The sequence below is a fragment of the Acomys russatus genome, chromosome 28, assembly GCF_903995435.1.
Source record: "Acomys russatus chromosome 28, mAcoRus1.1, whole genome shotgun sequence".
In the NCBI taxonomy this organism is placed as follows: Eukaryota; Metazoa; Chordata; class Mammalia; order Rodentia; family Muridae; genus Acomys; species Acomys russatus.
Genome location: NC_067164.1, coordinates 42,871,513 through 42,886,317, shown reverse-complemented (window position 1 = coordinate 42,886,317; position 14,805 = coordinate 42,871,513). Strand labels below are relative to the sequence as shown.

The 14,805-nt window shown below is 48.1% G+C and overlaps 1 protein-coding gene across 1 annotated transcript in view; it reads right to left on the bottom strand.

Annotated features, from left to right (window-relative positions):
- The window catches only part of Pde6b (phosphodiesterase 6B), a 35,439-nt gene extending 22,610 nt beyond the window's left edge, over positions 1–12,829 (bottom strand). The window contains exon 1 of the mRNA XM_051170700.1: positions 12,362–12,829. Coding sequence (XP_051026657.1) covers positions 12,362–12,829 — 468 coding nt within the window. The remainder of the gene's footprint in view (positions 1–12,361) is intronic.
- Between the last annotated feature and the right edge of the window lie 1,976 nt (positions 12,830–14,805).

The window sequence follows — 14,805 nt, the reverse complement described above, 5'->3', positions numbered from 1 at the left end:
CTCTGCCTCCCGAGTGCTGGGATTAAAGGCGGGCCACCATGCCCAGTCATTTTGATTTTCTTACTAGCTTTATTTATACCACATTTCTCCTGGTATTTGAGACCTCACTTTATCGCCATTTTTATCTATGCGTCTTCTAAGTCTCCACAGAACATTTGGGGCCTTCCTGTCTCTTTCTCCTGGCCTGCCCTCCACCCAGGAGCCTCACCTAGTCACTGTGCTCTCCACGCTTCCTTCCCCTGCTGGGAACTAAATATGATCAAGGCTTTGCTTTTAAAATACTCTTAAATGTCTTTTGTTTGCCATGCCCTCTTCTCCGTGGCATCTGACTTCCTGGGTTTCCTGCCTTCTTGACTAGGTCCCCAGACTCCTCATCAGGTGCTTAGTGTTGGTCCCATCTTTATACTGAAGTAACGTGCCCCAGCCTCTCCTTCCCCTGGGATATCAAACAGCCTTCTCAATCAGGCTACTGCTCCGGGATCTCCACCTCTTCACCCACAGGCTATGCCCACAGACTACTGGGGGGTTTTGTTTGTTTGTTTGCTTGTTTATTTTTCGAGACAGTTTCTCTGTGTAGCCCTGGCTGCCCTGGACTCACTTTGTACGCAGAACTCCCTATTCCTCTACTTCCCTTAGTGCTGGGATTAAGGGCGTGCGCCACCATCACCTGGCAAATCTTTGTGTCTGTATGAATATCTCATGATCCTCGCAAGACAAGACTCATAGGAAAGATGTAAAGAAGTGTTAGAGGCCAGCCCAGAGGTCAGCTATGACCTCATGTCTGGCTATATCTGTGACTCCCTGAGAAGCCGGTTACGAGACAGACTGTCCCGAGGATATCAATTCCAAGACTGGCTAGCATTTCCCTTTTAAACTTCCCTCTGTGAGTTTACAGGTGAAACAAGAACACATGTGAGACAAATCCTCTCCCAGCCTTAAGCATCTCACACCCTCATAGCCAAATTTCTACTTTTTTGGGACTTCTGTCACCTTGCCATTCATGCGTGTGTTTCAGTAAGTCAAGGGTGCCATGGCTCTGGTTGGGCTTTCAAATGCTCCCAGCAGCCCTTCAGCCTCAGCCTGGCTCTACACCTCCCGAAACGATAGCCCCCAAGTTCGCCATGGAGATGGGGGTCCCCTCAGCCTTCTGAGGTCATCCTCAAATGCTAATCCTTTCTATGCATGCGATGCTAATGCACATTCCACATTGACTGGCAGCCCTTCAGCTTCCAGACACCCTCCGTGTCCTCCTGTGGCTCCAGGAGCTTCTGGAGGCTTCCGCCTACCTTTCTTATCTATTCCACCATCTGCCCGGGGCTTCTTTGCTCCGCTAGCTTCCTGCTCAGATGATCTGACAGCCTCAAAAGTGGACAAAGGTGGCAGGTACTCTTAGGCCCCTGGAGACAGCTGAGTTGAACCCTTCACTGTCAAGTTATAAATGCACATGTATTGCAGGCACAGTGGGCTTCTGGGATACTTCCTGCCCATCAAGACTTCTCCAAGATCCACCTCTCCACGCCCACTGTCTAGGCGCAGACCCTTCCTGTTCTCCTGACCCCAGCCATATGCATCCTTCCTTTACCACAAACACTCCCGGCTCTCCTGAAGCCATGGCCCAGACAGCCTAGATGCTTCTGATGGCTGGGAGAAATTTACAGGGTAAATTAGCTTTGTTTACGGGGGAGCCTGCTGACCCTTCACATGTCTTCTGCACCCCTCCAGACTGTTTCAGATGATGTCCTCTGGAGAACACATAGAACGAGGGTCAGTCAAACTGTCCCGCCCTTTTCTGGGTGGCCTAAAGTGTACTTTGCTCATTACCACATTATAATGCTGTATGCTCCACCCCAGAGCCGTTCTCATCCACCCTGAATATTTGACATATGAGGAGGCATGATCTTGAGCTACATCTGCTCGGGGGTGTGCTGGACCTTCTTCAGGCAGTTGAATCTTTCCACTAGGAATATATGTATAACACCAATCACAAAGCTCCTCATTCCTGAGAATGTTCTAGAAGTAATGCCAGTGTCATCATAAGCCTCTCTGAGCTCAGGCTGTGCTGGGGACAGAGTCCAAGGCCTTCAGCGAGTCAGGCAAGTGCTCCATCACTGAGCCACATGCTAGACCCCACCTTTACTCTTTCAACTTTTTGGACTTAGCCTCATCACGTCCAGATACATTTCAACCTCACCATGTCTCGTACTGAGGCTTGAGTCCTGGTCTGACTCCATGGCTGAAGGGAGCCCCCTAGTGAGAGGCTGCTATGGGGAAGGGACCAGAGATGTGTAGTGTCCTGGGTCAAGTAGGAGAACCAGGGCCACTCATCTCTTTGTAAGGGTAGGGGCAGACATCTCTGGAGATCCTAAGCTTTGGTCTGACTTCTGCTCTGAGGCTTGTGCTGCACCGTGGCTTAGCCCTGTCTTTCCTTCACAATTTCAGAGCCTTCAACCCAGTTGTTCTGGCTGTAAAGGTATGTTGTTGCTTCTCCCTGGGCAGCCAGGTACAGTACAGCTCTGTAGCCCGCACCCACTCACCGACTGATCCACGCATACTCACGCAGTCCCCCCGCACCCACTCACCGACTGATCCACGCATACTCACGCAGTCCCCCCGCACCCACTCACCGACTGATCCACGCATATTCACGCAGTCCCCCCGCACCCACTCACCGACTGATCCACGCATGCTCACGCAGTCCCCCCGCACCCACTCACCGACTGATCCACGCATGCTCACGCAGTCCCCCCCGCACCCACTCACCGACTGATCCACGCATGCTCACGCAAGTCCCCCCGCACCCACTCACCGACTGATCCACGCATGCTCACGCAGTCCCCCCGCACCCACTCACCGACTGATCCACGCATGCTCACGCAGTCCCCCCGCACCCACTCACCGACTGATCCACGCATGCTCACGCAGTCCCCCCGCACCCACTCACCGACTGATCCACGCATGCTCACGCAGTCACCCTGCACCCACTCACCGACTGATCCACGCATACTCACACAGTCCCCCCGCACCCACTCACACTCATTTACTCATCCGGCCTCCCAAATACACGTGCGTTTGTTTGCTGTGGAGACCACTGGCCCTAGGGGGAAAAAACCAACCCCAAACCCACTATGTAGAGCAGACTCGGCCTTAACTCATAGGAATATGTGTGCCTCTGCCTCCTAAATGCTGGGATTAAGATGTGTGCCACCACACACAGCACCAAACAGCGATTCTTCATCAGTTCCACTCCGCTGACCCTACTTTTGAGGTTGTCATTTCTGAAGGAGGACCATCTCACAGAACCTGGGCTCTGTTTTTCTCTTGGTCATTTACAGCTTAAGCTTAAGTCAAGACCAAAAATGTAGACAACTCACTAGCACCTGGATTTATAGACAAAACGAGAGGCCAAAGGGCACAATGTTACGTTGTCTCATTCAGGACTACCCCCCACCTCACAATTATCTCATTCAGTACTACCCCCCCACCTCACAATGATCTCATTCAGTACTGCCCCCCACCTCACAATGATCTCATTCAGTACTGCCCCCCACCTCACAATGATCTCATTCAGGACTACCCCCCCCACCTCACAATGATCTCATTCAGGACTACCCCCCACCTCACAATGATCTCATTCAGTACTACCCCCCCCACCTCACAATGATCTCATTCAGGACTACCCCCCCACCTCACAATGATCTCATTCAGTACTGCCCCCCACCTCACAATGATCTCATTCAGGACTATCCCCCACCTCACACTGATCTCATTCAAGACTACCCCACCCCCTCACAATGATCTCATTCAGTACTGCCCCCCACCTCACAATGATCTCATTCAGGACTACCCCCCACCTCACAATGATCTCATTCAGTACTACCCCCCCCACCTCACAATGATCTCATTCAGGACTACCCCCCCCACCTCACAATGATCTCATTCAGTACTGCCCCCCACCTCACAATGATCTCATTCAGTACTACCCCCCACCTCACAATGATCTCATTCAGGACTACCCCCCACCTCACAATGATCTCATTCAGTACTGCCCCCCACCTCACAATGATCTCATTCAAGACTACCCCCCACCTCACAATGATCTCATTCAGGACTGCCCCCCACCTCACAATGATCTCATTCAGTACTGCCCCCCACCTCACAATGATCTCATTCAGTACTGCCCCCCACCTCACAATGATCTCATTCAGTACTGCCCCCCACCTCACAATGATCTCATTCAAGACTACCCCCCACCTCACAATGATCTCATTCAGTACTACCCCCCACCTCACAATGATCTCATTCAGTACTGCCCCCCACCTCACAATGATCTCATTCAAGACTACCCCCCACCTCACAATGATCTCATTCAGTACTACCCCCCACCTCACAATGATCTCATTCAGTACTGCCCCCCACCTCACAATGATCTCATTCAGGACTACCCCCCACCTCACAATGATCTCATTCAGGACTACCCCCCACCTCACAATGATCTCATTCAGTACTGCCCCCCACCTCACAATGATCTCATTCAGGACTACCCCCCACCTCACAATGATCTCATTCAGGACTACCCCCCACCTCACAATGATCTCATTCAGTACTGCCCCCCACCTCACAATGATCTCATTCAGGACTACCCCCCACCTCACAATGATCTCATTCAGGACTACCCCCCACCTCACAATGATCTCATTCAGGACTACCCCCCACCTCACAATGATCTCATTCAGGACTACCCCCCACCTCACAATGATCTCATTCAGTACTGCCCCCCACCTCACAATGATCTCATTCAGGACTACCCCCCACCTCACAATGATCTCATTCAGGACTACCCCCCACCTCACAATGATCTCATTCAGTACTGCCCCCCAACTCCTAATTAAAGAAAGACTTTGGGTTTTATTTCTCTTTGTGATGTGTGTGTGTGTGTGGGGGGGGGGTGAACCTGGGACTTTTCTACTTTGGATTTATAAGAACTGGGTTTTTAATTGGCTTGGAGATAAACAGATGCTTATAAATTGAGTACACCTAAGCTTGCTAAAAATATGTTAATCCAGAAGCCTTTTCATTCACACAATATAACTAAATCCTTGATAAGTAAGCTGACTTAGAATTTGCTGGTAAAACAAAAATGAAGTCTTCAGAGTGGTCAACAAACGTTTTTATCTGGGTTTGCTGCGTTGTGTAGGCAGCTATTTGCACAGTTGTTTGATGTAAGAGGCTAGTATAAAATCATTGGCTTAATTAAAGCTAACACATCTTTTGTCATCAATGTTAAGCACAATACAGAGCTGACTTTTTCTCTGTTAGATGTTTAAGATCAGACAGATTTGGAATTATCACCCAAGAATATGTACACACAATATGCAAATATGTCCACTGCTCTTGAGTACCAAGACATTTCTTTGACAGAGAGATAACTTAAGATGACCCTCAGAAATGGAGGAAGAGTGGCCTGGGGGTAAGGGGGTGGACAGGGGCTGAGAGGAATGGACCCTTACACTAGACTGATATCTCAGTTGTCATATGCAATTTAGATTTAATAGATTTAAATAAATTAGGTAAAGGTAAATAAATGCTTAATTTTGAACTTTCAATGTAATTCCAAAATACATTATGCTGTATGGAATTAGTTGACACTCTTGTGATGCTAAGCCATTAAAATACCAATACATCAATTACTCTATAAGGAAACATGTTTCTGGATATTCTGAAATATTTTCTTGGGTGGTGAAATGGTTCAGTGGGTAAAGGTGGTCACTGACAAGCCTGACACAATAAATGTTTTTAAAAGTTTCATAAAGTGTGAGTACAAGGTACACAGTTAAAGTATTTTATTTCACAGGTTAGCTATTTAGTTCAGTAGAAATTAAAGTGAATAAGAGTAAAAAAAAAATCTTGGTTATACATAAGGATATGAGAGGAAAAGCTTTTGTATGAGAAAGAACTTTGCAGTAGGGGTAAGGACTAAACTAGTCCATAGGTTTCCGAAGGACAAATCTTACAAATGAACTTTATGTGTCATCAAATGTGCTGTCGTTTAAAACATTGATATGTTTCTCTAAAACACAGCACTGATACACAAACATAAAACCAGAGTCTAACTCACAGTATGAAAACAAAAAAAGTAAATTTCCAGAAGTATTGATCTGATTAGTACAAAATTTCAAGAGGTTATTTTTAGTTCTGAATTGTTTCCTTAAAATTTCAACCATTTTCTACCTGCACCTTTCCCTGCCCTAACACTCCTGTTTAAGTTCCGACACAGAGACTGACTCTCAAGTTTTCAGTCAGCTCTGGCGATCCCTCCCTCCCAATTCTGACTCTGCTATCTGGATGCTAAAATTGTTTGTTTGTTTGTTTGGGGTTTGTTTTGTTTTTTCAAGATAGGGTTTCTCTGTGTAGCCCTGGCTGTCCTGGAGTCTTTGTAGACCAGGCTGGCCTCGAATTCACAGAGATCTGCCTGCTTCTGCCTCCTGAGTGCTGGGATTAAAGGCGTGCGCCACCACTGCCAGCAGATTTTATGTCTTATTTGAAACATTGCTGGCTCTTGGATATTTTTCTAGATTTAAGAAAGCTTTCTTAAGATTTCTACAGCTTATAGCAATTTGACAAAACATAAACAATGGCGGAAGCATTTCCTTATTTGGGTCCTCGGAAATTTAAGAAGGGCCTGAGGCATTTCTATTTTCTTCTGACCCTGTGACTGTTTTTGCACCGAGTTAATAAAATGCGTTCTCATAGAAGTTGTCTTTAAACTGAATGACACATTTTAAATTGTGCACAGGATTTTGGCTTTGAGGGCCTTACCTGTGTAATTAACAAGTTAAAGTAGCAGGCCTAGGGACCAGGGGATTAGGGAATATGGTTACTTCTAGCTCCTGCCTCTGTTTGGCTTTCTTGCTTTAAGGTTCCTATGTCTGAGAAATCACTTTCTTGGTTGTATTTGTGCAAGCCAAATTTGATAAAATAAAACTCACCTAACACATTAAAAAAATTCTCAGTGTAACTAAAAGAATTACATCTAAAGAAAACTGAAATGTCTGTTATGCTATAACGGTTCAATGCCTTCTAATTCGTTCATCTATCTATAAAGTAAACTAGATTCTGAATGCTTTTTGTTTTCTCTGATATCTCAGTGTTGCTTTCAATCATTAAGGTCAATAGTTACTACTTCTAAAGCTCCGTGAGCTACAGATGGACAACTTGATGTAAATTTCAAATACAGAGCCTTTAAAACGGAACAGGCAAAGGCAAAAATGGCGAAAGAAGATGAAAAACACAGTCTGAACAAGACTGTACCAGAAGACTCTGACCTTTAATTTTTCCTCGCTTGTGAGAGGGATGATGATATTGCTGTTCCACACAACAGCCAGTTTAGCTACTTTGACAGAATCTAACCCAAGAAATCTTTTTTTTTTTTTTATCCAGTGGGTAACTTCGGCAACATCACCAAGACAATTTTTTGCTCAAAATCGTGCAAGTGCCCCCTTTTAAATGATGCCTCTTTAATTATAGGATGTAAGGTGGTAAATTTGCTCTAGACCAGCTATTGGTTGGGTGAGGAAAACTCTGTGTTATTGCCAAGACTGTGTGCTGTTTCTGGGTTTCTCCTCAGAAGAGTTAAGACACAGCTGCACAAAACAACAGAGAGGCCGACTTGCCATAGTAAGTCCCACAAACTCCTGAGGACAGCTGACTTCTTTGATTGGTTACCTTTAAGCTTAGGTTTGCATAACATGCCTCCCAGAAACACTCTGCTATGCTCAGACATCTGGGCCTCGCTCAGCTCTTATGAGAGAAGCTGCATCCAACAACAGATGGGGACAAACACAGAGACCCACAGCAGGCAGCGCGCAGAGAGGGAGGCCGTGAAACACTCAACTCTAAAGGGATGTCTCCATCCAGTCCCTCTCCTCAGTGCTCAGGAAACTTCATGGAAGAGGAGGTGGAAAGAGTGTAGGAACAGCCAGAGGAACGAATGCCTTCTTCACACAACAGGATTGTCACACATATGGACTCACAGAGACTGTGTCAGTACGCAAAGGGCCTGTATGGGTCTGTTCCAGATGGGCGTGGTCCTAGAGCTAGAAGGAGAAGTATACACGTGCCTTCATCCCTAACCCAGAAGCTATCTCCAATTGATGGCCACTTGCAAATGAAAAAAATCAGTTTTAGTTTTCTCTCCAAGGAAGTCTAACTGAGAAAACAAATCCTCCTCCTCCACCTCCTCATCCTTCGGGTTTTTTTTTTTTTTTTCAAGACAGGGTTTCTAAAAAAAAAAAAAAAAAAAAAAAAAAAAAAAAAAGACAGGGTCTCTCTGTGTAGCTGTGGCTGTCCTGGACTCACACTGTAGACCAGGCTGACCTCGAACTCACAGCGATCCGCCTGCCTCTGCCTCCTGAGTGTTGGGATTAAAGTCGTGTGCCACCAAACCATTCTTAAGGCTAGGCCCCATGCCCAGCGGGAGACAGCCCAACAGAAAATGAACACAACAGCTTCTTTGGAGGTTCTTTGTTTTATAATGTTAAGTCAGGATATTTTTTTGTATATACATTATGGCTTTCAGTTTTGTGGATTCCTGTGTGTGCAAATGTATGTGTCTCTGTATCTATATGCATTTCCTGTGCTTTTTCTTTGACTTTTTTTCTCTTATTTGGTTGTTTTGGTCCTTTTACTATTTGTTTTATCTTATTATATTTTATTAAAAGTAAAATAATAAACCTTTCTCACAAAAACTGAGGCTGTCATATTATTGTTAACAATCCATGATTGGAGAAATGGCTCAGAGGTTAAGAGCACTGACTCCTCTTCCAAAGGTCCTGAGTTCAATTCCAAGCAACCACATGGTGGCTCACAACCATCTAAAATGAGATCTTGTGCCCTCTCCTGGCAAGCAGGCAGAACACTAATACATATAATAAATAAATAACTCTTTAAAAAACAAAAACAATACTTTGTATTGCTTATTTTAAAATGGTACTTGCTGTTTGGCAAGTATGGATAGAAGTTCAGCTCCTAACAAAATGACAGTTGGCCCAGGGCAGTTCATGATTTTTTTCCTTTTAAAAAAATTATTGCCAGGTTCGGTGGCTCCCTACATGTAATCCCAGCACTCGGGGAGGAAGAGATAGGTGGATCTCTGTGAGTTCTAGGCCAGCCTGGTCTACAAAGTGAGTCCAGGACAGTCTGGGCTACACAGAGAAACCCTGTCTCAAAAAAACAAAAACAAAAACAAAATGTTAATGTATTTATTTTATGTGCTTTGGTGTTTTGCCTGTGTGTATGTCTGTGTGAGGGTGTTGGACTTCCTGGACTTGTTACAGATAGTTATGAGCCGCAATGTGGGAGCTGGGGATTGAACTCAGGGTTAGTCCTCTGGAAAAGCAGGTGGCTTCTCTTAACCACTGAGCCATCTCTCCAGCCCTAGATTTTTTCCTTTTTTTTTTTTTTTAATCTACCCCTTGTCACTACTTCCTTGAGTACGTTGATAGTTTGCCAGGACATAGGGTTTCTCAGTGCAATGGTTTCCTACTGTCAAATAAATATCATTACTCTCTCTCCGCTTGTATTTTGGGCTGACGTCATGTGTGCAGTCCTGGCCTCCTCCATGCTAGCTGACCCCTCCAGAACATAGCTAGACAGGGCAGCAGACCATGCTGCTTTGTTGAGTTATGACATGTTCTGGGGAGCAGAGAGCCCAGCACTTACCCCTCCCCCGGACTTTATGGGCTCTCAGACATATGGCTTTGGAATATGAGACTTTATTTCATTCTGACTGGTTACCAGAAATATTGTAATGACTCTGAGACCTAAGGAGGTATCTATCACCTAGGTTTTAGCCTCCGCTCCTAGTGGGAAGCTGTGACACTCACATGTGCACTTATAGCGTACTGGGGCAGACAGATCTCAGTCCGCAGGTTCGGGGCCTCTGCTCGGAGATATGTTTCACACATCCCAGTGCTGCCCAGTTCCCCATAGGACGGCTTTGTGCGAAGAACCTTTTCCCCCCACAGAGCCCCACCCTGGGACATGCTTCTGGTTAGAAGTGGGCAGGAAGATGAGGCTTCAGAGGTAGAGATGACATCAGAGACGTTAGCGGTCTGATACCCTCAACACCGAGCACATGGGCACTCACGGCTCAGGGGAGCCGGTTTCCTATACGTACTCAGGCAGAGTTACCTGTGTCCTGTTTTATGATCAGGGTCTGCCTGTGCTCATGGCCTTCTTGTACTGGTGACTGACATACCTGTCCTCACGATCCTTGGGTCTTCAAGGTCTTCCTATACTCGTGGCATGCCTGTCCCCAAGCTCTACCTTTCCTCAGGGCCCGTTTGTGCTCAGGAGCAGCCAGGTTTAACCACTGCAGCTACCTAGTGTGAAGCAGAGGTCGTCTCTCCAGCGAAAGCTGGAGACAAGAGTGTCCAGGTTGTAGTGAGTACCTATGTGCGACTGCAAACTTTGTGTCGGTCCTGTGTTGTTGGGTCTCCCACACTATAGGACAACACTGCAGTCTGCAGAGGCCCACCATGGGGCTTATTCCCAAGGAGGGCACCAAGTGTGTTAGGAAGTTGTGTGTTGCCTGTCTCGGTGTCTTTGCTGAAACCCGGTATGTGAACCCAGGATCCCATCCTCGGCACGGCAGAGTGTCCTGCTGCCACCCGTGGAGACCTGGGTTTTGCTGGCATTGACTGTCACTCCTTTTGCCCCAGTCAGAGATCAATACAAAACCCCGCACAGCCAGCAGTTTACAGACTCATCACAGTAGTGGTTGTCCCCTACCGCCAAGGATGTGTCTTTTAAGCTACAAAGTGACTAGAAACACTTGAGGGGGGCTGCAGGACATGGGCAGCCTGGGAACAGGACTTAGGACAGACTTGAACTTAGCCCAAGAGCAACACCACTACTCTGGTACGGGTGTTGGGCAGGTACCCCACCCATGGGAAAGACCCATCTCAGGCTCAGGGCTATGTGTAAGCCCTCAACCCTTTGAGGAGGGGCGGGAAGGGGCAGGGAGGGGAGGGGAGGGGAGGGGCGGACTGGGAATGAATGAGAGAAGAAGGGAGGGTAGGATGAAGAAGGACGGGTAGGCCATGAGCGCTAAAATATTAACGTTCCGCCCCAGCCTCCCCTATATGCCACATTTCTTGTTTTGTCGGTAATTTATGCTCCGTCTGGCTCACAGATGACCCATTTCTTTAAAAGGAAGCAAAGGGAAGGCCGAGATAATCCTGCAGATTACTCTATTCAGGTCGCAGGGTAGGTGCCTGTTTATAGCAGATAAGTATAAGAGGATTGCAGCACCCTTCTGCCCAGCCTTCCCTCTTGGCTAGGAGCGAAGGCAGAGGTGCTGACTGCCTCTGGGGAATCTGTTCAGGACGGGACCCTACCCTGCTCTGGGACTCTCCCCTACTGGATGTGGTTGACTGTGCACCAGGTGCTGAGGAAGAGAAACAGAGCAGGCAGGGAGAGGAAGACTGTCCTCCAAGCCTTCTGTGGAGCTCCCTAACGTCTGGAGTACACTTTGACGCCTCTCTGAGGCCTCCCCAGCCGCTGTCACATGCATATTTAGTGGGCACCTCACTCAGCATGCCGGTACCCACGGTGCGTTCCACCCATAGGAGCTCTGCGCTGGCTATGTCCGCCACAGACCAGCAGCTCCCAGGAAGTCACTGTCAATCAGACCGTTCTCATCCTGGTCCCTCAGTCTCTTGTCACTCCACTCCCAGCCTCTCCTGCATCCCAGATTCTCTGCCTCTAGGACCAATGTGGTTCCCTTTGTGGGTAAAGCTGCTTCTGCCATGTTTGGGTGTTTGAGGCATTTGTGGCCTCTATCTGTCCCTGCCCAGGCTTGACTCCTTCGGAGCCCTATGCAGACAGCTATAGTCACCAGGGCAGACTTCACCCTGACGATCACTGGAGCTGCCCTAAGTCCACACAGCCCTTACCGCACATAAAGGAGGCCAGAGGCCCGGATACAGAAAGCTCAGCTAGGCCAGAGGCCGAATCTGAAAAGCCTTCACAAGAGCATCCCGTAAACAGTATTTCTGTGGCAGTTAGGCAGCCTTGTGAATGTTCCACCCGGTGAAGGAGAGGAAAGACCCTTCAGAGATCCTTTGGAGCTCGCCCACTCCTCCCTCTTTTAACTGGAAATGTGAAAGACTAGGTCCTGGAAGGAAAAAACAGGAGGCTAAGACTAGGTCCTGGAAGGGAAAGACAGGAGGCTAGGCACTGTGAGCACATGGGACAGGAAAGGGTGAGCGGCAAGAATCTCGGCCCTGACCCTGAAGTCCCTGTGAAATCTCTGGATGCTGAGGCAGGGCGTGCCTCTGCACCCTCCATGGAGGACACCTACCTCAGCCACGTCCTGCACGTTCACCATCTTCTTGGTCTGAGCCACATGGCCCACAATCCCAATATCCAGTGGGAAGACGATCTCGGAGTCAGGGGGCACCAGGCATTCTTCCAGCAGGCTGTCCGGCTGCACGCTGAAGAGCCGCGTAGCAAGCTCAGCCGTGCCGTTGCGCTGGCGGTACATAAAGAGGCTGCAGCGGTCAGCGTGCAGAATGGTGCACAGGCGCCGCAGGACCTTGAAGACCACGCGTTCCATATTGACACTCTCCTGCATGTCCTGCACCAGCTCAAAGAGGGCCTCGCTCTCTTCCACCTGGCACAGCTCGCGCAGGCTGCCGCAGTCCACCAGCCGGCCATCTTCACAGGCTCCCACCACATTTTCAGGGCTTAGTTTCTTCCCAAAGTATTGGTCGGCGAAGGTGGGGTTTCCGTCTAGGAAGCTGCGTACCTGTTCCTCACTGAGGCTCATGGTGTCCCTGTTGCTGTGCCCAGGGCTCACACCACTCCCAGGCACACATGGATTCTGCAAACACTGTTGTCAGCAAAGTCTTTCTTAGCGATGATTAGGGAGCCCAGTGGGGACCGCTGACTCACTCACACCATAGAAGGAGCCTGTCCCTCTCTTCTGAGAGGCCCGGCAATCTTAGCTCTTCTGGAAAAGTTGGATATTTTAAAATGAGGTCTGGGGTAAAGTTAAGGGGGGCAGTTACTAGAAGGCATGCCACTTTTGGTGAAACAGGTTCTGAGACCGAATCCCAAACTTGGTAATTCCACAAACACAGACTATTACCCTCTTTGCTTGGGGCACTGCTGAAGAATTTGGGTTGGTCCAATAAAAAGGTCCTGATCTAGGCTGGCTCAGTGGTGCATGCCTTAATCCCAGCATTTAGGGAGGCAGAGGCAGGCAGATCGTTGTGAGTTCTAAGCCAGCCTGGTCTACAAAGCAAGTCCAGGATAGCCAAGGCTACACCGAGAAAACAGAGAAACTGCCTCAAAAACCAAAAAGTCCCTGATCTTCCTGGGCTCAGGCACCCTGGAAAGGTGATGGGCAGATGGGTCCTTGCCTGGAAGAAAGACAGAGAGATTTTAGGCAGACCATTCCTAGAATCCTTGGTTAGAAGCTGCTCATTTTTTCCCTGGATATTTACCTGCTATAGAGGACACAGCTTTGGAGTAACTATTCTGTCAATGGCCAGAGGTTCAAGCTGAAGAGCCTTGCTATAACTCAGGACTTTTTTTTTTTAATTTTTTTATTTATTTACTTTTTTTATGTCACCAGGACCTTGGGCCACATGCTGTCTCTAGAAACTCTGTCTCTGCTCTGGACTAGCTCCTCCCTGGCCTCAGGGTTGATCAAATTCATATGACACCGTGGAATTACACAGTGCTGTATGAGCCAAGTGGGTAGAGGTGTTTTTTTACTTCCCTGTGCTTACTCCAAGCACATTTATTTGTGTTCCTAGACTCTTGTATCCATCCACAGCTGCACATGAGCACTGCCTGACAGACTTGCACATCTGTGTGTCAGGTGCCCAGATGACAGGAGGTGCTGCTTGGTGTTGGCTTCTGTGGCAGTATCAAGTGACGACAAGAAGCATGGCTCAGGCTCAGCTCTGGGGCCCAGAGGCTGCAGGTAATGCAGAGGCCATGGGTGCGCTGCACAGCTGCGCTTGCCTGAGCACAAGGACGTGTGAGTGCTGACGGATGGAAGGGAACCTGAGGGCATAGAACTCTGTCCATTGTGTGAGCTGGCCTAGAGCACCTTGCCTGACCTCATTGGAAGGATTTCTGGGTCTTATTCCAGGGGAGACCAGAAATCAAACCATGGACCTTTGAGGACTACCTGGGGGCTCCCTCACTCTGCCTTTCCAAGTATACTTTCCATCAGGGTATAGTGTTTGCCTGTAATTTTGACTTTTCTGCATCAGCTGACAAGGTGTATGTTTGGTGTACACATATTTATTATTTTTTGTTTTGTCTTTCAAGACAGGGTTTCTCTGTGTAGCCTTGGCTGTCCTAGACTCACTTTGTAGGCCAAGCTGGCCTTTATCTCACAGAGATCCACCTGCCTCTGCCTCCCCCGTGCTGAGATTACAGGCGTGTACCACCACACCCAGCTCCACATATTTAATTATTTCTAAGCATAAAACTAGGGAAATTTCTCCCTGGCTTTGTGCTGGCACCTGTGGTTTTCAGGCACAGCTGTGTGTACGCAGTGGGCCTAGCTGAGCGTAACAGGGCCCTGTACCCACAAATTCTTGTCTCTGCTGAGTCATGTACAGCTTCCTTTCAGGAATCTGCGTGAAGGGCTCTCTCTCTTTTCCTAAAAATAGTGAATTCTGGCTGGGGAGCCAGGGGCAGAACTGTGGGACAGGGGCAGCTGTGTGGGCAGACACTGCAGTGCTGGGGTTTTTAGGCTCAGAGTAGCAGGCCACTTGCTTGGCA